Genomic DNA, 26,296 nt, shown 5'->3' with positions numbered 1-26,296 from the left:
ATGTCCGTAAATAAAGCTCATGCAATTCCACGGCGGTAGCCCATCACACTGACACAACAATCCCTGTTTAATGTAGCTCTTCACACTGACACAACAATCCCTGTTTAATGTAGCTCCTCACACTGACAAAACAATCCCTGTTCAATGTAGCTCTTCACACTGACACAACAATCCCTGTTTAATGTAGCTCTTCACAATGACACAACAATCCCTGATTAATGTAGCTCTTCACACTGACACAACAATCCCTGTTCAATGTAGCTCTTCACACTGACACAACAATCCCTGTTTAATGTAGCTCTTCACACTGACACAACAATCCATGTTCAATGTAGCTCCTCACACTGACACAACAATCCCTGTTTAATGTAGCTCTTCACACTGACACAACAATCCCTGTTTAATGTAGCTCCTCACACTGACACAACAATCCCTGTTCAATGTAGCTCTTCACACTGACACAACAATCCCTGTTTAATGTAGCTCCTCACACTGACACAACAATCCCTGTTTAATGTAGCTCTTCACACTAACACAACAATCCCTGTTCAATGTAGCTCTTCACACTGACACAACAATCCCTGTTTAATGTAGCTCTTCACACTGACACAACAATCCCTGTTTAATGTAGCTCTTCACACTGACACAATAATCCCTGTTCAATGTAGCTCTTCACACTGACACAACAATCCCTGTTTAATGTAGCTCCTCACACTGACACAACAATCCCTGTTTAATATAGCTCTTCACACTGACACAACAATCCCTGTTTAATGTAGCTCTTCACACTGACACAACAATCCCTGTTTAATGTAGCTCCTCACACTGACACAACAATCCCTGTTTAATGTAGCTCCTCAAACTGACACAACAATCCCTGTTCAATGTAGCTCTTCACACTGACACAACAATCCCTGTTTAATGTAGCTCTTCACACTGACACAACAATCCCTGTTTAATGTAGCTCTTCACACTGACACAACAATCCCTGTTCAATGTAGCTCTTCACACTGACACAACAATCCCTGTTTAATGTAGCTCTTCACACTGACACAACAATCCCTGTTCAATGTAGCTCTTCACACTGACACAACAATCCCTGTTTAATGTAGCTCTTCACACTGACACAACAATCCCTGTTTAATGTAGCTCTTCACACTGACACAACAATCCCTGTTCAATGTAGCTCTTCACACTGACACAACAATCCCTGTTTAATGTAGCTCTTCACACTGACACAACAATCCCTGTTCAATGTAGCTCTTCACACTGACACAACAATCCCTGTTTAATGTAGCTCTTCACACTGACACAACAATCCCTGTTTAATGTAGCTCTTCACACTGACACAACAATCCCTGTTTAATGTAGCTCTTCACACTGACACAACAATCCATGTTCAATGTAGCTCTTCACACTGACACAACAATCCCTGTTTAATGTAGCTCCTCACACTGACACAACAATCCCTGTTTAATGTAGCTCCTCACACTGACACAACAATCCCTGTTTAATGTAGCTCTCCACACTGACACAACAATCCCTGTTTAATGTAGCTCTTCACACTGACACAACAATCCCTGTTCAATGTAGCTCTTCACACTGACACAACAATCCCTGTTTAATGTAGCTCTTCACACTGACACAACAATCCCTGTTTAATGTAGCTCCTCACACTGACACAACAATCCCTGTTTAATGTAGTTCTTCACACTGACACAACAATCCCTGTTTAATGTAGCTCCTCACACTGACACAAATCCCTGTTCAATGTAGCTCTTCACACTGACACAACAATCCCTGTTTAATGTAGCTCTTCACACTGACACAACAATCCCTGTTTAACGTAGCTCTTCACACTGACACAATAATCCCTGTTCAATGTAGCTCTTCACACTGACACAACAATCCCTGTTTAATGTAGCTCTTCACACTGACACAACAATCCCTGTTTAATGTAGCTCTTCACACTAACACAACAATCCCTGTTCAATGTAGCTCTTCACACTGACACAACAATCCCTGTTTAATGTAGCTCTTCACACTGACACAACAATCCCTGTTCAATGTAGCTCTTCACACTGACACAACAATCCCTGTTTAATGTAGCTCTTCACACTGACACAACAATCCCTGTTCAATGTAGCTCTTCACACTGACACAACAATCCCTGTTTAATGTAGCTCTTCACACTGACACAACAATCCCTGTTTAATGTAGCTCTTCACACTGACACAACAATCCCTGTTTAATGTAGCTCCTCACACTGACACAACAATCCATGTTCAATGTAGCTCTTCACACTGACACAACAATCCCTGTTTAATGTAGCTCCTCACACTGACACAACAATCCCTGTTTAATGTAGCTCCTCACACTGACACAACAATCCCTGTTTAATGTAGCTCCTCACACTGACACAACAATCCCTGTTTAATGTAGCTCTTCACACTGACACAACAATCCCTGTTCAATGTAGCTCTTCACACTGACACAACAATCCCTGTTTAATGTAGCTCCTCAAACTGACACAACAATCCCTGTTCAATGTAGCTCTTCACACTGACACAACAATCCCTGTTTAATGTAGCTCTTCACACTGACACAACAATCCCTGTTTAATGTAGCTCTTCACACTGACACAACAATCCTTGTTTAATGTAGCTCTTCACACTGACACAACAATCCCTGTTCAATGTAGCTCTTCACACTGACACAACAATCCCTGTTTCATGTAGCTCCTCACACTGACACAACAATCCCTGTTTAATGTAGCTCCTCACACTGACACAACAATCCCTGTTTAATGTAGCTCCTCACACTGACACAACAATCCCTGTTTAATGTAGCTCTTCACACTGACACAACAATCCCTGTTTAATGTAGCTCTTCACACTGACACAACAATTCCTGTTTAATGTAGCTCCTCACACTGACACAACAATCCCTGTTTAATGTAGCTCCTCACACTGACAAAACAATCCCTGTTTAATGTAGCTCTTCACACTGACACAACAATCCCTGTTTAATGTAGCTCCTTACACTGACACAACAATCCCTGTTTAATGTAGCTCTTCACACTGACACAACAATCCCTGTTTAATGTAGCTCCTCACACTGACACAACAATCCTTGTTTAATGTAGCTCTTCACACTGACACAACAATCCCTGTTTAATGTAGCTCCTCACACTGACACAACAATCCCTGTTTAATGTAGCTCTTCACACTGACACAACAATCCCTGTTTAACGTAGCTCCTCACACTGACACAACAATCCCTGTTTAATGTAGCTCCTCACACTGACACAACAATCCCTGTTAAAAAAAAAATGGCTCTTCACACTGACACAACAATCCCTGTTTAATGTAGCTCTTCACACTGACACAACAATCCCTGTTTAATGTAATTCTTCCAATGACACAACAATCCCTGTTTAATGTAGCTCTTCACACTGACACAACAATCCCTGTTCAATGTAGCTCTTCACACTGACACAACAATCCCTGTTTAATGTAGCTCTTCACACTGACACAACAATCCCTGTTTAATGTAGCTCTTCACACTGACACAACAATCCTTGTTTAATGTAGCTCTTCACACTGACACAACAATCCCTGTTCAATGTAGCTCTTCACACTGACACAACAATCCCTGTTTAATGTAGCTCTTCACACTGACACAACAATCCCTGTTCAATGTAGCTCTTCACACTGACACAACAATCCCTGTTTAATGTAGCTCTTCACACTGACACAACAATCCCTGTTTAATGTAGCTCTTCACACTGACACAACAATCCCTGTTTAATGTAGCTCCTTACACTGACACAACAATCCCTGTTTAATGTAGCTCTTCACACTGACACAACAATCCCTGTTTAATGTAGCTCCTCAAACTGACACAACAATCCTTGTTTAATGTAGCTCTTCACACTGACACAACAATCCCTGTTTAATGTAGCTCCTCACACTGACACAACAATCCCTGTTTAATGTAGCTCTTCACACTGACACAACAATCCCTGTTTAACGTAGCTCCTCACACTGACACAACAATCCCTGTTTAATGTAGCTCCTCACACTGACACAACAATCCCTGTTTAATGTAGCTCTTCACACTGACACAACAATCCCTGTTTAATGTAGCTCTTCACACTGACACAACAATCCCTGTTGAATGTAATTCTTCCAATGACACAACAATCCCTGTTTAATGTAGCTCTTCACACTGACAGAACAATCCCTGTTCAATGTAGCTCTTCACACTGACACAACAATCCCTGTTTAATGTAGCTCTTCACACTGACACAACAATCCCTGTTTAATGTAGCTCTTCACACTGACACAACAATCCTTGTTTAATGTAGCTCTTCACACTGACACAACAATCCCTGTTCAATGTAGCTCTTCACACTGACACAACAATCCCTGTTTAATGTAGCTCTTCACACTGACACAACAATCCCTGTTTAATGTAGCTCTTCACACTGACACAACAATCCCTGTTTAATGTAGCTCTTCACACTGACACAACAATCCCTGTTCAATGTAGCTCTTCACACTGACACAACAATCCCTGTTTAATGTAGCTCTTCACACTGACACAACAATCCCTGTTTAATGTAGCTCTTCACACTAACACAACAATCCCCGTTTAATGTAGCTCCTCACACTGACACAACAATCCCTGTTCAATGTAGCTCTTCACACTGACACAACAATCCCTGTTTAATGTAGCTCCTCACACTGACACAACAATCCCTGTTTAATGTAGCTCCTCACACTGACACAACAATCCCTGTTCAATGTAGCTCTTCACACTGACACAACAATCCCTGTTTAATGTAGCTCTTCACACTGACACAACAATCCCTGTTTAATGTAGCTCTTCACACTGACACAACAATCCCTGTTTAATGTAGCTCTTCACACTGACACAACAATCCCTGTTTAATGTAGCTCTTCACACTGACACAACAATCCCTGTTCAATGTAGCTCTTCACACTGACACAACAATCCCTGTTTAATGTAGCTCTTCACACTGACACAACAATCCCTGTTTAATGTAGCTCTTCACACTGACACAACAATCCCTGTTTAATGTAGCTCTTCACACTGACACAACAATCCCTGTTCAATGTAGCTCTTCACACTGACACAACAATCCCTGTTTAATGTAGCTCTTCACACTGACACAACAATCCCTGTTTAATGTAGCTCTTCACACTAACACAACAATCCCTGTTTAATGTAGCTCTTCACACTAACACAACAATCCCTGTTTAATGTAGCTCCTCACACTGACACAACAATCCCTGTTCAATGTAGCTCTTCACACTGACACAACAATCCCTGTTTAATGTAGCTCCTCACACTGACACAACAATCCCTGTTTAATGTAGCTCCTCACACTGACACAACAATCCCTGTTCAATGTAGCTCTTCACACTGACACAACAATCCCTGTTTAATGTAGCTCTTCACACTGACACAACAATCCCTGTTTAATGTACCTCTTCACACTGACACAACAATCCCTGTTCAATGTAGCTCTTCACACTGACACAACAATCCCTGTTTAATGTAGCTCTTCACACTGACACAACAATCCCTGTTCAATGTAGCTCTTCACACTGACACAACAATCCCTGTTTAATGTAGCTCTTCACACTGACACAACAGTCCCTGTTTAATGTAGCTCTTCACGCTGACACAACAATCCCTGTTCAATGTAGCTCTTCACACTGACACAACAATCCCTGTTTAATGTAGCTCTTCACACTGACACAACAATCCCTGTTCAATGTAGCTCTTCACACTGACACAACAATCCCTGTTTAATGTAGCTCTTCACACTGACACAACAATCCCTGTTCAATGTAGCTCTTCACACTGACACAACAATCCCTGTTTAATGTAGCTCTTCACACTGACACAACAATCCCTGTTTAATGTAGCTCTTCACACTGACACAACAATCCCTGTTTAATGTAGCTCCTCACACTGACACAACAATCCATGTTCAATGTAGCTCTTCACACTGACACAACAATCCCTGTTTAATGTAGCTCCTCACACTGACACAACAATCCCTGTTTAATGTAGCTCCTCACACTGACACAACAATCCCTGTTTAATGTAGCTCCTCACACTGACACAACAATCCCTGTTTAATGTAGCTCTTCACACTGACACAACAATCCCTGTTCAATGTAGCTCTTCACACTGACACAACAATCCCTGTTTAATGTAGCTGCTCACACTGACACAACAATCCCTGTTCAATGTAGCTCTTCACACTGACACAACAATCCCTGTTTAATGTAGCTCTTCACACTGACACAACAATCCCTGTTTAATGTAGCTCTTCACACTGACACAACAATCCTTGTTTAATGTAGCTCTTCACACTGACACAACAATCCCTGTTCAATGTAGCTCTTCACACTGACACAACAATCCCTTTTTAATGTAGCTCCTCACACTGACACAACAATCCCTGTTTAATGTAGCTCCTCACACTGACACAACAATCCCTGTTTAATGTAGCTCCTCACACTGACACAACAATCCCTGTTTAATGTAGCTCCTCACACTGACAAAACAATCCCTGTTTAATGTAGCTCTTCACACTGACACAACAATCCCTGTTTAATGTAGCTCCTTACACTGACACAACAATCCCTGTTTAATGTAGCTCTTCACACTGACACAACAATCCCTGTTTAATGTAGCTCCTCACACTGACACAACAATCCTTGTTTAATGTAGCTCTTCACACTGACACAACAATCCCTGTTTAATGTAGCTCCTCACACTGACACAACAATCCCTGTTTAATGTAGCTCTTCACACTGACACAACAATCCCTGTTTAACGTAGCTCCTCACACTGACACAACAATCCCTGTTTAATGTAGCTCCTCACACTGACACAACAATCCCTGTTTAATGTAGCTCTTCACACTGACACAACAATCCCTGTTTAATGTAGCTCTTCACACTGACACAACAATCCCTGTTTAATGTAATTCTTCCAATGACACAACAATCCCTGTTTAATGTAGCTCTTCACACTGACACAACAATCCCTGTTCAATGTAGCTCTTCACACTGACACAACAATCCCTGTTTAATGTAGCTGTTCACACTGACACAACAATCCCTGTTTAATGTAGCTCTTCACACTGACACAACAATCCTTGTTTAATGTAGCTCTTCACACTGACACAACAATCCCTGTTCAATGTAGCTCTTCACACTGACACAACAATCCCTGTTTAATGTAGCTCTTCACACTGACACAACAATCCCTGTTTAATGTAGCTCTTCACACTGACACAACAATCCCTGTTTAATGTAGCTCTTCACACTGACACAACAATCCCTGTTCAATGTAGCTCTTCACACTGACACAACAATCCCTGTTTAATGTAGCTCTTCACACTGACACAACAATCCCTTTTTAATGTAGCTCTTCACACTGACACAACAATCCCTGTTTAATGTAGCTCTTCACACTGACACAACAATCCCTGTTCAATGTAGCTCTTCACACTGACACAACAATCCCTGTTTAATGTAGCTCCTCACACTGACACAACAATCCCTGTTTAATGTAGCTCTTCACACTACATTAAATAGCTCCTCACACTGACACAACAATCCCTGTTCAATGTAGCTCTTCACACTGACACAACAATCCCTGTTTAATGTAGCTCCTTACACTGACACAACAATCCCTGTTTAATGTAGCTCTTCACACTGACACAACAATCCCTGTTTAATGTAGCTCCTCACACTGACACAACAATCCTTGTTTAATGTAGCTCCTCACACTGACACAACAATCCTTGTTTAATGTAGCTCCTCACACTGACACAACAATCCCTGTTTAATATAGCTCTTCACACTGACACAACAATCCCTGTTTAATGTAGCTCCTCACACTGACTCAGCAATCCCTGTTTAATGTAGCTCCTCACACTGACACAACAATCCCTGTTTAATGTAGCTCTTCACACTGACACAACAATCCCTGTTTAATGTAGCTCCTCACACTGACACAACAATCCCTGTTTAATGTAGCTCCTCACACTGACACAACAATCCCTGTTTAATGTAGCTCCTCACACTGACACAACAATCCCTGTTTAATGTAGCTCCTCACACTGACACAACAATCCCTGTTTAATGTAGCTCCTCACACTGACACAACAATCCCTGTTTAATGTAGCTCCTTACACTGACACAACAATCCCTGTTTAATGTAGCTCCTTACACTGACACAACAATCCCTGTTTAATGTAGCTCCTCACACTGACACAACAATCATATTGAGAGTAACATGTGTATATTGATGATATATGCAGAGTGATAAGTTTATGCTAATGACACATTCGAAGTAACATGTGTACGAGTATAGTATACCAGTTCTAGCTTAAAAATCAGTACTGGTATAAAACTAATATTAACATAGACTGTAAGACGAAGCTGCAATCCAAACCTCCAGCCTGTCTCCATTCATACCACAGCGTCAAAATGCCACCATGCTTTAACGCAGAAAGACGACCGTACAGCGGTGTAGCAGGATTTTGAACGCCATCACAGGAGACTTCCTGCGACCCCAAACAGCTGTTGCGTCCTGTGACGATATTGGCTTGTTTCAGCGGACGTGACATTATACATTGGAGGGCAGCAACCTTTTCAGAAGAGGTCGTCGGTCGGCTCGCAGGTCTTCACTAAACACGTGGCAATAGTTGGAAGCAGGGTTCTGGGAAACGTTTAAGTTTTTGTAATAGATAAAACTGTTTACATCCGTGTATGTACTGTGTCTCTATGTATACAACGTAGAATTCACGTGCATGCGTTATGTTGCAAGCGTGTGCGTTAATAATCACGAGGTATTTTTTAAACAGGGAAATATGCATATTGTTTTACAACGATTGTTAAATTATATACTTTTTGCATCGAACCAAGCATCTATACGTCAGACTTATTGCATATCCTCCGTGATCTGGACACAGATAACCATGAAAGCTTAATATTGTCACTTTGAAAGCATATTTTCCGAGCATTTATCTCGTTATTTCAATTATATATGTTTTCTCATTTTCTCATTTTTTGTTCCCCATTAATTTCAGTTATTTTCTCAATATTGCAATTATTGAAATAGAAATAAAAAGAAAATATACTCTGCAAAAATATGAAACAAAAAAGTGATTTTATAAGTTTATTTAATACATCATATAAATAATTAACAAACGGTAATCGATTGTAAAAATAAAATTGGCACACATCACTGTCGTTGACCCAGGTTTCAAATGACACTTATGGAACAGTAAATGCTCAAGGTGAAAGTCATCTGTTCTCAATAGCTTGTATCGCCACCATTACTCCACAACTGACTGTGTACACCGGCGTGATCACATGCAAGCAGATCCCGAATTGTGGCCTGGGAAACGTTCACCCACTCTGCCTGCAGTACATGTGCCAAATGTCAGATGTTCTGTGGTTGTTGCTGACGTTCTCGCAGTCGTTGATCCGGTGCATCAAATAAATGTTCCATTGGGTTTAAATCTGGAGACCTGAAGGGCCATGGCAGGACCTGGATGTTGAGATTCCTGCACAAGGCTGTTGTTGACCTGGATGTTGAGATTCCTGCACAAGGCTGTTGTTGACCTGGATGTTGTGATTCCTGCACAAGGCTGTTGTTGACCTGGATGTTGAGATTCCTGCACAAGGCTGTTGTTGACCTGGCTGTTGTGAGGTTGGGAGTTGCCTTGTTTGAAAATGACATTCACTTGTTGCATAATGGGAAGGGCGTGTGACCGAAGAATCTCATCAGTGTAACCAGAGACCATATAATCTATTATATGGTCTCTAGTGTAACGTCGTGCCGTTAAATTCCCCAGAACTTGCATCAAGTCTGCTGTACCAGTGTAGGAGATGTCCGCCCACGTCATCACACTACCACCAACAAATCTATCCACTTCCTGAATGCAGTTTCGTGCTTAAGATTCCCCATGACGCCTGTAAACACGACGTCTGCCATAAAACGTGACCTGTCACTAAACTAAACAAACAAACACACCAAACCAAACTTGTCAGTCAGGTCAGTGGTTGGGAGTCCAGATGAAGAGATTTATAAAAACAATCTGAGATTAAAATTACTTGCAAATACAAAAGCACAAACGACGTTTAGATTTCTTTATCAGCAAAGTACATACATGCGTAGTTGCACTGTGTGGCCGGCAGTGACGCTTTGGACCAAGTGGGCAGTCGCAGATGCCAATTAACCTCATCAGTTGCAAACCATCTGCGAGCTGATTGACTGTATGGCTGCATGACTAGTATGAAATCAAATACCCCTCAAACATGACATGAATCGACGATTAGATCGTCTCGTGACTCCCCTCGCCATTTCCCGAGATCCTTATGAAGCTTGATTGTTCCGCTGAATTCCGATGTTTTTAGCTTGGTGGTGTTTGTGTTGTCCGATGTTTTTAGCTTGGTGGTGTTTGTGTTGTCCGATGTCTTTAGCTTGGTGGTGTTTGTGTTGTCCGATGTCTTTAGCTTGGTGGTGTTTGTGTTGTCCGATGTCTTTAGCTTGGTGGTGTTTGTGTTGTCCGATGTCTTTAGCTTGGTGGTGTTTGTGTTGTCCGATGCTTTTAGCTTGGTGGTGTTTGTGTTGTCCGATGCTTTTAGCTTGGTGGTGTTTGTGTTGTCCGATGTCTTTAGCTTGGTGGTGTTTGTGTTGTCCGATGTCTTTAGCTTGGTGGTGTTTGTGTTGTCCGATGTCTTTAGCTTGGTGGTGTTTGTGTTGTCCGATGTTTTTAGCTTGGTGGTGTTTGTGTTGTCCGATGTTTTTAGCTTGGTGGTGTTTGTGTTGTCCGATGTTTTTAGCTTGGTGGTGTTTGTGTTGTCCGATGTCTTTAGCTTGGTGGTGTTTGTGTTGTCCGATGTTTTTAGCTTGGTGGTGTTTGGGTTGTCCGATGTTTTTAGCTTGGTGGTGTTTGTGTTGTCCGATGTTTTTAGCTTGGTGGTGTTTGTGTTGTCCGATGTTTTTAGCTTGGTGGTGTTTGTGTTGTCCGATGTTTTTAGCTTGGTGGTGTTTGTGTTGTCCGATGTTTTTAGCTTGGTGGTGTTTGTGTTGTCCGATGTTTTTAGCTTGGTGGTGTTTGTGTTGTCCGATGTTTTTAGCTTGGTGGTGTTTGTGTTGTCCGATGTATTTAGCTTGGTGGTGTTTGTGTTGTCCGATGTTTTTAGCTTGGTGGTGTTTGTGTTGTCCGATGTTTTTAGCTTGGTGGTGTTTGTGTTGTCCGATGTTTTTAGCTTGGTGGTGTTTGTGTTGTCCGATGTTTTTAGCTTGGTGGTGTTTGTGTTGTCCGATGTCTTTAGCTTGGTGGTGTTTGTGTTGTCCGATGTTTTTAGCTTGGTGGTGTTTGGGTTGTCCGATGTTTTTAGCTTGGTGGTGTTTGTGTTGTCCGATGTTTTTAGCTTGGTGGTGTTTGTGTTGTCCGATGTTTTTAGCTTGGTGGTGTTTGTGTTGTCCGATGTTTTTAGCTTGGTGGTGTTTGTGTTGTCCGATGTTTTTAGCTTGGTGGTGTTTGTGTTGTCCGATGTTTTTAGCTTGGTGGTGTTTGTGTTGTCCGATGTTTTTAGCTTGGTGGTGTTTGTGTTGTCCGATGTTTTTAGCTTGGTGGTGTTTGTGTTGTCCGATGTTTTTAGCTTGGTGGTGTTTGTGTTGTCCGATGTTTTTAGCTTGGTGGTGTTTGTGTTGTCCGATGTTTTTAGCTTGGTGGTGTTTGTGTTGTCCGATGTTTTTAGCTTGGTGGTGTTTGGGTTGTCCGATGTTTTTAGCTTGGTGGTGTTTGTGTTGTCCGATGTTTTTAGCTTGGTGGTGTTTGTGTTCAACCTGTTATCAACATGTTTGGGGGACCTGCATCTAAATCTTTTCTTCTGATCGATTCCCCCTGGGAAAGTCAGATAACAGTGCAGGGTCGTTAATGTTTAAAGTAAATTAGATGGCTAGATGCGTTTTAAATAACACAACACAACACAACACAACACACACACACATAGATTTAGATTTCGCATTACGGATGACGCACACCGTACAAGGACGGGTGGCAATACGTCACATAAGCCTTTCGGCCATCTTGAATGTTTTGAAAAAGGATTAAGCTCACTAGAACTGTCCTATGAGGAAATAAATACCTCTCACAGACGTATGATGATGTCAACATGAGTATCCAAACGCCCCTCTTCAAACATATTGGACGACAAGATCGCAACCTCTGTTTTTAAAGATTATACGAAATAGGGTAGAGTATTTAAAGGAACAATCAGAAGCCTCCTTTCCACCGATACGGTAAAAACAAAGCCAATGTGGTTGAGTTCGGAGTCCAATAACATGTCGTCAATACACAACATCTGAACGAAACAGGCTTCGTTCCGTTGCCATGGTCAGTCAATGCTAATGGAAAAGAAGGCATGTCGTACTGTGTCCGTATCTACACCTGCACAAATATCTAAACGAAATCGATGTAGAAGTTTAGAAGTTGTCCAGAAAAATTGAAATGACGAAGTAATAAAGTGCAATAACATGTGCCCAACTATATCTTGAAGTGGTGAGGTGTACAAAGTTTAATTGAAATCAGTTAATTAGTTTAGAAGGAATTGTCAGGAAAGTTATTTTCTACGGACAGACCGACAGACAGGCGGACACGCTGATTCCTTTATACCCCCAACTTAATTGCGGGGGCACTGTCAACTACAGTGAATAATCTAATAAAAGGAATTTGACGAGGGTTGACTTCATAAAAAGGTATTTATATATTGACTTAGGTGTTTGAGACCTGTAAAGCACTTATCAATTTTGAAAATAGTCTGAAATAGGGTTAATTATCTAAATTTCGACCATGCAGAGAACTCCATTCCATTGCTATTGTAATAAACTATGCTTTGTGTGCAGAAAAAATATTTAATATCTTTTAACAAAATCGAACACAACTTACTTTCGACCAATCGGGTGCCATACATTGCCATGGTGCCATACATTGTCATGATGATAAGAAAACCTATTCGGTTGAGTCCTGAAATACATCGTACCTCAATACCAAATTTGAACGAAATTTCTGAAATTTCTATCAGTCAGCTCTGGAGATGCCGCTTTCCGTTGCCATGGAAGCAGGATAGTAACGTAAATAAAGTCATACTGTATAGTGTCACAGATGCACCTTTGTAGCAAGATTGAACACAATAGTGTCACAGATGCACCTTTGTAGCAAGATTGAACACAATAGTGTCACAGATGCACCTTTGTAGCAAGATTGAACACAATAGTGTCACAGACGCACCTTTGTAGCAGGATTGAACACAATAGTGTCACAGACGCACCTTTGTAGCAAGATTGAACACAATAGTGTCACAGATGCACCTTTGAAGCAAGATTGAACACAATAGTGTCACAGATACACCTTTGTAGCAAGATTGAACATACTAGTGTCACAGACGCACCTTTGTAGCAAGATTGAACACAATAGTGTCACAGACGCACCTTTGTAGCAGGATTGAACACAATAGTGTCACAGACGCACCTTTGTAGCAAGATTGAACACAATAGTGTCACAGATGCACCTTTGTAGCAAGACTGGACACAATAGTGTCACAGATGCACCTTTGTAGCAAGATTGTCGGCGAAATGACATGTCAGTAATGTCCACTTAAAGAAACCTGTAAATAACGACCAGGTTGTTGTTGTTGTTGTTGAGAGGTTGTTGGAATATAAAAGGTGCAGTGCACTTATACAAGTTCCATGGCTCTACTATATGTTGTTCCTGAGAAAACACGCAAAAACAATGTAAAATGTGAAAATAGCAAAAGTACCCTATATTACCAATCACACCTTGTTTATAAGTACCGTTTACAATAAGGAGCGATATGCACGATATTAACCCTGCGGGTTGTTACTCTTAATGTAAAAACTTTTACATTAAGAGTTAACACGTAACCCTTATGCAGGTTTATATCAATTACTTAACAACAGTAGCACAAAAAACAAACATTTTATTTCTTGCAACCCGTGTTTATTTCATGTAAAGATATTGCGACGATCTGCACAAGACTTCACTTATAATTTGCACAACAATGTACGCATACAATGCTTTAATATTTGCAACTATAGACATTTAGAATAGAAAAAATGCATGTTCTATTTCTGCTGGGTGAACAAGCAGTATGGGTGTACTGGGTGTACTGGGTGTACTGGGTGTACTGGGTGTACTGGGTGTACTTACTGCATCCTGTCGGGGCGTTGGGGTAGCCTAGTGTTTCAAACGTTCGCTCGCTCGTCTCTGACTACAATGTGTGAAGCCCATTTCTGGTGTCCCCTGTCGTGATAGTACTGGAATATTGCTAAAAGCGGCGTAAAACCATACTCACTCACTCACTCTCTACTGCATCCTTTCCAGCTTCAGATTGCACATGTCTGAAACACTGACGTGATGGGTTGCTGGTGTGACCCGTGTGACCTCCACACGTCGTGGTGCCAGCTGCACGGTGATCATCATCCTGATCATCATCATACGTCACTCACAGCAGTCATGGCGGTGCCCATCAGCTGGATCAGGGAGCTGTCGGACTCGGTGATTACACGGCAGATCTGCAGATAATCAGCACGTGTCATCAGTGAAACGTGGGTTGATCAACACTGGTCATCAGTGTAGCTGGGTATAAAAGATGGGCACTGGACACCCTCGGACATCTTTCCACAGACTACGTAAGTTTTTGTCCACACCGCTTTAATATGTCTGGTACCATCTACATATATATAATGTATAATTATATATATATATATATATATATATATATGTGTGTGTGTGTGTGTGTGTGTGTGTGTGTGTGTGTGTGTGTGTGTGTGTGTGTGTGTGTGTGTGTGTGTGTGTGTGTGACAGGTATGTATGACCTATGTTGTTTATGCATGACATGTGCGTATTGATATAAAATAATATATAAAAAATACATATAAAATAAGGTCTCCACACACTTATGCTTGTTATTTTATTGTGTTTACTCCTTTAGTAACCAGCCACGATGATCGCCGTATGTCTTGTTGCTGTGCTGTGTCTCGCCGGTATGTAACCTAGCAACGATGCCACGTTTACAGAAGCATTTCCCGTTGTCATCTTCCAGTTCAGACCCCATTCGTCGTGATCGTCATGAGTAGATTTCTCTTTGAAGTAAATTTAAGTTGAAGCTATAAATACTGCTAAATGTACGTGACCAACACCTGTCTTTCACAATTACGGAAGATTATTTAATGTACTCCAACTGGACAATCTCTCCTCACAGGTACTGTTTCATTCCTTTGTTCTAATCCCACTAACACGTGTACAGGTGCTGGGCTCGCGGACAACCCCGAGTTGTGTCAACAGGGGATGTGCACCATGGACTACATCCCCCACTGCATGACGGACGGCACCATCGTCTTCGGCTGTGTGGGCCTCAAGAACGCAGTCTGCAAGTACGTGACTGAACGCGTGTGGCACAGCAGCAAACACCAGTCTGCCGTCATGGCCACTTTGTATTACAATTCTAGGCCTGAATGTTGTTCTCTACAGCATCTCAAACCAAACAGTAGGAGTTAGGTTTAAGGCTAGCGTTTCTTGTTGGGAGGCTCCGCCATTCCAGTGACACGCTTCACGTTCTTCTTGCAGGGATAAGAAGACAGAACAGACCGGCTGGACGCCATCACAAGCATGTGAGTCACACGTTTATATAAACTGAAGGCGAGTGGGTAACTGTACTTGCTCGTCAGCCTCGATTACCCGCATGGATGAATATAGATGTCCCTGACGCCCCGCACACACAGACACACATACGCAAACACATAGGCAGCACACACACACACGCACACACACGCGCACACACACATATACACAGCGCACACAAACATACAAACATACACATACACAACACACACACAGACACAAACAAACACAGACACACACACGCACATACACAACACACACAAATACATACACACACAACACACACACAGACATACTACACGCACATACACAACACACACACACACACACACACACACATAGACACATACATACATACACACGCACATACACAACACACACAAACACACACAGACACACAGACACACAGACACACAGACACACACATGCCTACACACATACACAAACAAACATATACACACATACACACGCATACGCACATACTCATATACACGGACGCACAGATACATACACGCACATACACATGAACACACATAGGCACACACACATAGGCACACACAAACACACACACAAAGATACGCCCATACACACGCACACACATACATACACACAGACACATATATATATACACACAGACACAGACACACAGATACACACCCACACGCACACACACATACATACACACAGGCACATACATATACAGAGACACATACATACACAGAGACATACATATGCACATGCACACAGACACACACACGCACATATACTACACACACATACACAACACACACAAACACACCAAGACACATACACACAGACACACACACACACACATGCCTACACACATACACAAACAAACATATACACACATACACACGCATACGCACGTACTCATATACACGGACGCACAGATACATACACACGCACATACACATGAACACACATAGGCACACACAAACACACACACACACACACAGATACACCCATACACACGCACACACATACATACACACAGACACATATATATATACACACAGACACAGACACACACATACACACGCACACGCACACACACATACATACACAGAGACACATACATATACACAGACACATACATACACACAGAGACATACATATGTGCATGCACACAGACACACACACGCACATACACAACACACACAAATTCATACACACAACACACACACACATACACAACACAGACAAACACACAGAGACACATACACACACAGATACGCACGAACATTCACAACACACACATACACACAGACACAAACATGCATACATACACACATACATACACACATACACACAGACCCACACATGCATACATACACACATACATACACACATACACAAACATACATACATACACATACACACGCATACACATATACACGCACACACATATACATACACGCACATATACATGCACACACATAGACACACACACATAAGCACACACAGACACACACATACACACGCACACACATACATATACACACGCATACACGCACACGCATATACACAGATACACACACATCCATAGACACACACACAAATACACACACACACCTTCACACACACACACACCTTCTCACACACACACACACACACACACACACACACACACACACACACACACACACACACACGCACGCACGCACGCACGCACGCACGCACGCACGTACGTACGCACGCACGCACGCACGCACGCACACACACACACACACACACACACATCTTCACACACCTCATTCCCCCGGGATACAGATGGGGCATGGACGCCGCAAAACATAATGCATTTGAATATATATTCACACACGAGAGTACTATGTCAATATGACATTCGGCGTCATCTGTTTTATCTGACTGCCTCTGACGTCCCAGGTCGCCCTTCTGACTACTGCGAGAACTTGGCCTGCACCTATGACCTGATTCCCCACTGCCTCAGTGACGGCTCCATCGCCCGCGGCTGCCACGCCCTCAGACACGCCATCTGCACGTGAGTACATCCAGCGTACCCCAGTCACGTGACTATATGTCATTTTACTTCCCTCCAACACGAGACTGTGGGCCACTTTACTCGTCCGATACGTGATTATAAGCCACTTTACTCGTCCGATACGTGACTATAAGCCACTTTACTCCCCCCATACGTGACTTTATGCCACTTTATTCGTCCCATACGTGACTATATGCCACTTTACTCCCCCCTTCACGTGACTATATATAAACTGAAATATCAAATGACATTTCTTGCACAATTATTTTTGTGTCTGATTCGGTTGGAAGATTGCAAACTCAGCTATGTGTCGTGCAATGATCCCCAAACTCCGATCAAACTGCTGACCAAGTGAAGTCCGATGTTGTTGTGTTGAGACGAGGAGATAATCTACCCGCAAATAACACGTGACACTGGGAAGATGTCCTGGGGTCGGTGTTATCAAACTATATAGATTACTATTTGGGATTAATGTTCACCACTTTGAATATGTGCAGGATAATTTCAGATCTAGTTATTCGAGAAAAGAAGGTTTTGCTGGAGGTTACAAATCATATTACCAAAACGAGTGCCTTCCGGGTTTTTTCAAAATATTTGAAACCCGGATTCAACCTATCTTCCTTTATCGCTCCGAAGTAGGGGTTTTCAGGCATCTAATGAATTAGAGAAGGTGCCGGTTTCAGCCCGTAAGTGTAGGATATTGTCCTCAAAGTCACTATTCGTTTTGCACGTTGGGCACCTTCGAGGCCGTTAGTCCCACGGGCAAAGCTAAGCGTAACTTAGAGGACCATGTCCAACTTAAGACAAAGTCGTGCACGTGCACAGATACAGGAGGGCGTTCTCGTCACCGAAAACCGATAGGAACTGTACGCGTGAACGCACCAGAGTTCGTCAAAACTATTGGCGGTATTATCGTATAAGAACGCGAAAACAAGTGCTGCGTTTGTTTTCGACAGCAGTTTTTTTTAAGTGACGGCATTGCAGAGTACAACTCTTTCACTGACGTATACTAGCGGGGAAAATTTCTGTGCACCTTAAAATATCATATGAAAATAAGATTGCTATAGATTTTTTAATACCATGCAAACACTTTGTTGTGATTACCCATGATGACCCTGCAATTGCACGTGCTTCACGGTCATTGCATGCATAAAATCCCATGAGTTAGAAACTCGTCACACATTCCCTGGACACGTGGGACCGAGTCAGATCAAACACAGAGTAAATTTGACTGTGAAAAGCAACCGAGTCACTCCGGGGTCGGTACTAACAGGCCGATAACATCGGGGACCGCTTACGTTCTGGGCCCACTTGCACAAAGAGATCTTAGTGCTACGATGATCGTAACTCCTATACTCTAACATAGATTTAAGATAGTCGTAGTGCTAGGATCGCTTTATGTAAGTGGACCCTCGACGTCCACGAGTAACGCCAGGTCGGCCAGATAATCATATGCATCTGGTTCACCTGCGAAATGATTTTCAGACTGCAATGTTTTCAGCCCGAATCATCCTGGGCTTACGTCCGATGAGTGCAAGGACTGTGAGGCGTCGATTACGACAGCATGATGTCCGTCCACGACGTCCTGGTGCACGTCCAGTGTTGCTGCCACATCATGGACTGCACGCCTGGCATGGTCACGACAACGTCTGGGTTCGAGTTACAGGAATGGAGGTTATTCCTCTTCACAGGAGGAGTCCAGGTTTCATCGTGATAGCAGTGTTGTCCGCCAGCTTGTTTATTGACATCGGATGGAACGTTACACTGACGCGCGCGTTGTTCAACGCTCTGCCTCCTGTGGTGAGAGTGTAATGGTGTGGGCATCACGGCACATCACACCCCCTCTAATAGCCATCAATGGAAATGTGACAGGTTTACTGCGCCGTAACGAAGTCGCCCTGCTCTTGACGTTACCCATGGGTATCGCATCACTTTTACAGCAGGACAACGTTCGCCCTTGCATTGAACGTGTAGTCATTTTCACATTGGACAACAGACAATCACCACGATCCCTTGGGCTGCTGCTCCGCCAGATCTGTCGCGCATCCAACATGTGAGAGATGACATGAAACGTCGTCTACGAAGACTTCCAAACAGAACGGTGACGTTGTTCCAGCAGCGACATGCCTAGGTCCAGATCTGGAACGAAACCCCACAATCATTCCTCAACCATGTTGTGTCGCCAATGACGCGCTGTTGTCAAGCTTGTATCGCTACTAATGGTGACACTGACTTGTGAACTATATAATCTTTTCTTCTTACTGGTGAGTGAGCGAGTGCATTTCTGCATACGTTTCCCAAGGATCATAAACACGTCTAACCATCAACTATGGACGGGTAAACACGGTCTGGGAAACTATTGGAGTGTTTCTGTAGTTCACACACTCCTTCCTTATTATTCAATCACAGGAAACAATGCTCCAGCATTGACGTCAAATCACTTGGTAGAGTTGACGCTTTACTTCAGTCAATTAGTCTGTCTGTTTCTCAGTCTGTCAATCAGTCAGTCAGTCAGACAATCGGTCAATCTGTCAATCTCTGTTGCAGGAAGAACCTGACCGAGAAGATGTCCTGGAGCCCCCTTACATCCTGTGAGTTGGCAGCGTGCGTGGGTGGGGCAAGTCCAGTATGGGTGGGGCGAGATGTGGGGAATGAGGTGTGTGAAGATGTGTGGTGGGGCGAGATATGTGTGTGTGTGTGGGGTGGGGTGGGGTGGGGGGGTGGGGGGGTGGGGGGTGGGGTGGGGGGGTGGGGGGTGGGGGGGTGGGGGGGTTGGGGGTGGGGGGGTGGGGTGGGGGTGGGGGTGGGGGGGGGGTGGGGGGTGGGGGGGGGGGGAGGGGGGGGGGGGGTTTGGGCAAGTCGTGTGAAGGCGGAGCGAGTCGTGTGAGAGTGATGGAGATGTACGGGATAGTTACAGCCTTGTATGAGGTCGTCACAAGGGATAACATGTAGACACGCACAAACTGACGAGGGATTACTCTGGGTTACCTGACTGGATAGATTTACTATCATCACCAATATTACTGTAGTAGCTCGTTACCATGACAACATGTGTTTTCCAGGTCTTCCTGACGGGTACTGCGAGAGTGATGTGTGCACCGCCGACCTGATCCCCCACTGCATGAACAACGGCGACATCGTGCACGGCTGTAGCCCATCTCAAGAAGGCGGTCTGCCAGTGAGTCACAGGGGGTCACGTTGCTTCTAGCACTCTGGCAAATTCCCCCGAATATGTGTTGGAAAAAGTCATATAGATCGTCTCACGAACGTGTCATAATCATACTGTTACTTACACATAAAGATTCCCATGTGCCTGAATCTTGTTTTCCGCTGTAGACGTTCGAGGTTTTAACAGATGCATCTAAAAGAACTGACTTATCTGTCAGTCGAAGGGATAGGGGTTTACTTGTGTTTCAGAGGGTTTTATGTCTTTCCGTACAGGGACGGGATGGTGGAGAACAGGCTGTGGGAGTCAACCCAGCGGTGTAAGTATCTGGATGAATACAACATCCCCATCACGCCACCCTCATCACACCACCCCCATCACATCACCCCCATCACACCACCCTCATCACACACCCCCATCACACCATCCCCATCACACCACCCCCATCACACCATTCCCATCACACCATCCCCATCACACCACCCCCCATCACACCCACCCCCATCACACCACCCCATCACACCACCCTCATCACTCCATCCCCAACACACCACCCCCCATCACACCACCCGAATCACACCACCCCCATCACACCACCCCATCACACCACCCTCATCACACAATCCCCATCACACCACCCCCAACACACACCCATCATACCAACCCCATCACACCACCCCCATCACACCATCCCCATCACACCACCCCCCTCATCACACCACCCCCACACATCACCCCCATCACACCACCCCATCCACACCCCCACCACACCACCCCCACACACCACCCCCATCACACCATCCCATCACACCAACCCCATCACACCACCCCCATCACACCACCCCATCACACCACCCCCACTCACACCACCCTCCCACACCATCCCCATCACACCACCCCCATCACACCATCCCCATCACACCACCCCAATCACACCACCCTCATCACACCACCCCATCACACCACCCTCACCACACCATCCCCATCACACCCACCCCATCACCCACCCATCATACCACCCCATCACACCACCCCCCCCACACCCATCCCCATCACACCACCCTCACCCACCACCCATCACCCACCCCCCACACATCACCCCATCACACCACCCCCACACATCACCCCCATCACACCACCCTCATCACACACACCCATCACACCATCCCCATCACCCCACCCCCATCACACCATCCCCTCACACACCCCACACACCACCCCCATCACACAACCCCCATCACACCCACCCCCCACACCACCCTCATCACACCACCCCACACACCACCCCCACACACCATCCCCCACACACCACCCAAATCCCACCCCCCCCATCACCCACCCCCACCACACCACCCTCATCACACCACCCCCATCACACCACCCCCACACACACCCCACCATACCATCCCCATCACACCACCCCCATCACACCACCCCCACACACACCCTCATCACACCACCCCATCACACCAACCTCATCACACCACCCCCATCACATCCCCCATCACACCACCCCCCATCACACCACCCCCACACACCACCCCATCACACCACCCCGATCACACCACCCCCACACACCACCCCACACACACACCCATATCACCCCACCCACACCATCCCCATTACACCATCCCATCACACCCATCCCATCACACCACCCCATCACACAACCCCCACACACCACCCCCTCACACCATCCCCCACAACCCACCCTCATCACACCACCCCCATCACACCACCCCCATCACACCATCCCCATCACACCACCCCATCACACCATCCCCATCACACCACCCACAACACACCACCCCCATCACACCCCCCCCCCATCACACCCCCCCATCACACCACCCCCATCACACCACCCCCATCACACCACCCCATCACACCATCCCCATTACACCATCCAATCACACCATCCCCATCACACCACCTCCATCACACAACCCTCATCACACCATCCCCATCACACCATCCCCATTACACCATCCCATCACACCATCCCCATCACACCACCCCCATCACACCACCCTCATCACACCATCCCCATCACACCACCCTTATCACACCATCCCCATCACACCACCCCCATCACAACACCCCATCACACCATCCCCATTACACCATCCCATCACACCACCCCCATCACAACACCCCATCACACCATCCCCATTACACCATCCCATCACACCATCCCCATCACACCATCCCCATCACACCACCCCCATCACACAACCCTCATCACACCATCCCCATCACACCATCCCCATTACACCACCCTCATCACACCATCCCCATCACACCATCCCCATCACACCACCCTCATCACACCACCCGCATCACACCACCCCCATCACACCACCCCCATCACACCACCCCCATCACACCACCCCATCACACCATCCCCATTACACCACCCACATCACACCATCCCCATTACACATCCCCATTACACCATCCCCATTACAACACCTCATCACACCACCCCCATCACACACCCCCATCACACCATCCCCATCACACCACCCCCATTACACCACCCACATCACACACCCCCATCACACCATCCCAATCACACCACCCCAATCACACCCCCCCCCATCAAACCACCCCCATTACACCACCCTCATCACACACCCCCATCACACCATCCCCATCACACACCCCCATCACACCATCCCCATCACATCCCCCCATCACACCATCCCCATGACATCACCCTAATCACACACCCCCATCACACCATCCCCATCACACCATCCCCATCACCCCCCCCCCCATCACACCCCCACATCACACCATCCCCATCACACCATCCCATCACACCACCCTCATCACACACACCCATCACACCATCCCCATCACACCATCCCCATCACACCATCCCGATCACACCATCCCATTCACACCACCCTCATCACACCCCCCATCACACCATCCCCATCACACCATCCCATCACACAACCCTGATCACACACCCCCATCACACCATTCCCATCACACCACCTCATCACACCACCCCTATCACACCTTCTCCATCACACCATCCCCATTACACCACCCTGATCACACACCCTCATCACACCACCCCCATCACACCTTCTCCATCACACCACCCCGGTCACACCACCCCATCACACCACCCCATCACACCACCCCCTATCACACCATCCCCATCACACCACCCCCTATCACACCATCCCCATCACACCTTCCCCATCACACCATCCCCATCACACCACCCCGATCACACCATCACCACAACACCCCATCATCACATCATCACGTCCAATAACATGAGGCTGCCATTGTTCCCAGGCCTGCCGCTGTTCTACTGCCAGTCCAAGGCGTGCACCAAGGACATGATAGAACACTGCATGACTGACGGCACCGTGGTGACGGGGTGCGACGCCCTCAAGATGGCCATCTGCAAGTAGGTGCTTGATGATCCGTCCGCTTAACGTGGAGCGAATTGTTTGTCTGGAACCAGCAACGTGTTGAATACTGGAAACAGTAACGTGTTGAATACTGGAAACAGTAACGTGTTGAATACTGGAACCAGTAACGTGTTGAATACTGGAAACAGTAACGTGTTGAATACTGGAACCAGTAACGTGTTGAATAATGTCACGACATGGTATTGTGACGCGTGTTCTATGTTGACGTTTTCTCAGTAACATCACGGTAGTTTAGAGCTGGCTCGTCTGTTTCAGTGACAACAAGTCCGAGAACAAAGAGTGGGAGTCCGGTGCCCCGTGTGACCCTCAGGGACAGGAGTAGCAGGGCCAGGAGTAGCAGGGACCCGACGGAGTGGCAACCGCAGTCTCTACTCGTCCTCGTGTAACCAGGCGAATAAACAGCAATAACACCAGGGACGAGTCTATTATGTGTACATGTACTGATCGCGCCAGTGGATATATATATATATGTGTGTGTGTGTGTGTGTGTGTGTGTGTGTGTGCGCGTGTGCGTGCGTGCGTGCGTGCGTGTGTGTGTGTGTGTGTGTGTGTGTGTGTGTGTGTGCGCGTGTGCGTGCGTGTGCGTGTGCGTGTGCGTGTGCGTGTGCGTGTGCGTGTGTGTGTGTATTAACGACATGTTATTGGACTCCGAACTCAATCACATTGGCTTTGTTTTTACCGTATCGATCAACCACATTGGCTTTGTTTTTACCGTATCGATCAACCACATTGGCTTTGTTTTTACCGTATCGGTGGAAAGGAGGCTTCCGATTGTTCCTTTAAATACTCTACCCTATTTCGTATAATGTTTTAAAACAGAGGTTGCGATCTTGTCGTCCAATAAGATTGCAGAGGGGCGTTTGGATACTCATGTTGACATTATCATACGTCTGTGGGAGGTATTTATTTCCCCATAGGACAGTTCTAGTTAGCTTAATCCTTTTTCAAAACATACAAGATGGCCGAAAGGCTTATGTGACGTATTGCCACCCGTCCTTGTACGGTGTGCGTCATCCGTAATGCGAAATCTGTGTGTGTGTGTGTGTGTGTGTGTGTGTGTGTGTGTGTGTGTGTGTGTGTGTGTGTGTGTGTGTGTGTGTGTTTGTGTTTGTGTGTTTGTGTGTGTGTTTGTGTGTGTGTGTGTGTGTGTGTGTGTGTGTACTCCTTGTCATTAAGACGGCTTTGAGTTTATTCAAAATACGGCCAGGCCCTGATATGGATTAGTTATCGGGAGCTAGCCTTGAAACAAGAGATGAGAGAGCGGGGACTCCCTTGTGTTATTCAAGCACGTTCGACTGTGGCCACCGTGAGGCACAGTTCAGGTCGTGTAACTTTATCAATTTCCCTGATTTCCAAATATGTATCTGCCTTATGCTGATAAAGTCGACTTCCCGAATGTCGGTGGTAAGAAAAAGCTCTCAGTGTTGCCTGAGTTGAGTTGATTTTCATTGTAGTTTAGCCGATATTCACACATGAGCCAGTTGGTTCGACAATACTTATCAGCGCTTGACCATTGCATTTACGACAGAAGAAAGGCCGTGTTTTGTGGACCTACACTCAATGCGCGCTGACCCTTATCAATGATTACGCAATTTTATTTTATGTTTATGCTACGTACGTGTGTTGTGCCCTTAAACCTACAATGGTCTTAAGTCTACAATATTCATGAGTGGGCGTGGCTTGTGTATGCACGTGACACTTATTTCGTACGCACTGCTTCTCAATTGAACCCGGAAGTGCATCGAACTTCTGCCGTGTTGTGACAGCACACAGCGTGCAGTGAGACTGCATTGTTTGCGGTACAGCAGAACCTGAAGAAACTTTCCTTTTTATCAATCTGTAAACTATCATTTTTTTATGCAAAACTAAGAGGA

General features: G+C 45.2%; 2 protein-coding genes across 2 annotated transcripts; one reads left to right on the top strand and one right to left on the bottom strand.

The window, feature by feature from the left end:
• Positions 1-10,373: 10,373 nt before the first annotated feature.
• On the bottom strand, positions 10,374-13,052 carry LOC125383687 (dentin sialophosphoprotein-like). The gene is made up of 2 exons (XM_048402391.1): positions 13,022-13,052; positions 10,374-11,977 (listed from the first exon to the last, which is right to left on the bottom strand). Exons 1-2 carry the CDS (start codon positions 13,050-13,052, stop codon positions 10,374-10,376), a joined length of 1,635 nt encoding a protein of 544 aa, XP_048258348.1.
• A 1,645-nt stretch (positions 13,053-14,697) lies between these two features.
• On the top strand, positions 14,698-24,837 carry LOC124137428. Its single transcript, XM_048402535.1, has 10 exons — positions 14,698-14,784; positions 15,087-15,138; positions 15,402-15,528; positions 15,722-15,765; positions 17,684-17,798; positions 20,346-20,389; positions 20,861-20,976; positions 21,240-21,283; positions 24,283-24,397; positions 24,678-24,837. The coding sequence occupies exons 2-9, from the start codon at positions 15,099-15,101 to the stop codon at positions 24,347-24,349; spliced, it is 597 nt and encodes a 198-aa protein (XP_048258492.1). The 5' UTR covers positions 14,698-14,784; positions 15,087-15,098; the 3' UTR covers positions 24,350-24,397; positions 24,678-24,837.
• The last annotated feature ends 1,459 nt before the right edge of the window (positions 24,838-26,296 follow it).

This window comes from Haliotis rufescens, unplaced genomic scaffold (assembly GCF_023055435.1).
Source record: "Haliotis rufescens isolate VD_foot unplaced genomic scaffold, xgHalRufe1.0.p SCAF_26, whole genome shotgun sequence".
Taxonomy (NCBI): Eukaryota; Metazoa; Mollusca; class Gastropoda; order Lepetellida; family Haliotidae; genus Haliotis; species Haliotis rufescens.
This window is presented reverse-complemented; position numbering and strand designations above follow the sequence as displayed.

Coding starts and splice junctions, on each gene's coding strand:
- LOC125383687 (XM_048402391.1), bottom strand. CDS start 13,052: ATGGCAATGTATGGCACCCGATTGGTCGAAA. Junction 11,978..13,021: donor TGGCACCCGATTGGTCGAAA/GTAAGTTGTGTT, acceptor TGACTTTCCCAG/GGGGAATCGATCAGAAGAAA.
- LOC124137428 (XM_048402535.1), top strand. CDS start 15,099: ATGATCGCCGTATGTCTTGTTGCTGTGCTGTGTCTCGCCG. Junction 20,390..20,860: donor CTGGAGCCCCCTTACATCCT/GTGAGTTGGCAG, acceptor TGTGTTTTCCAG/GTCTTCCTGACGGGTACTGC. Junction 20,977..21,239: donor CTCAAGAAGGCGGTCTGCCA/GTGAGTCACAGG, acceptor CTTTCCGTACAG/GGACGGGATGGTGGAGAACA.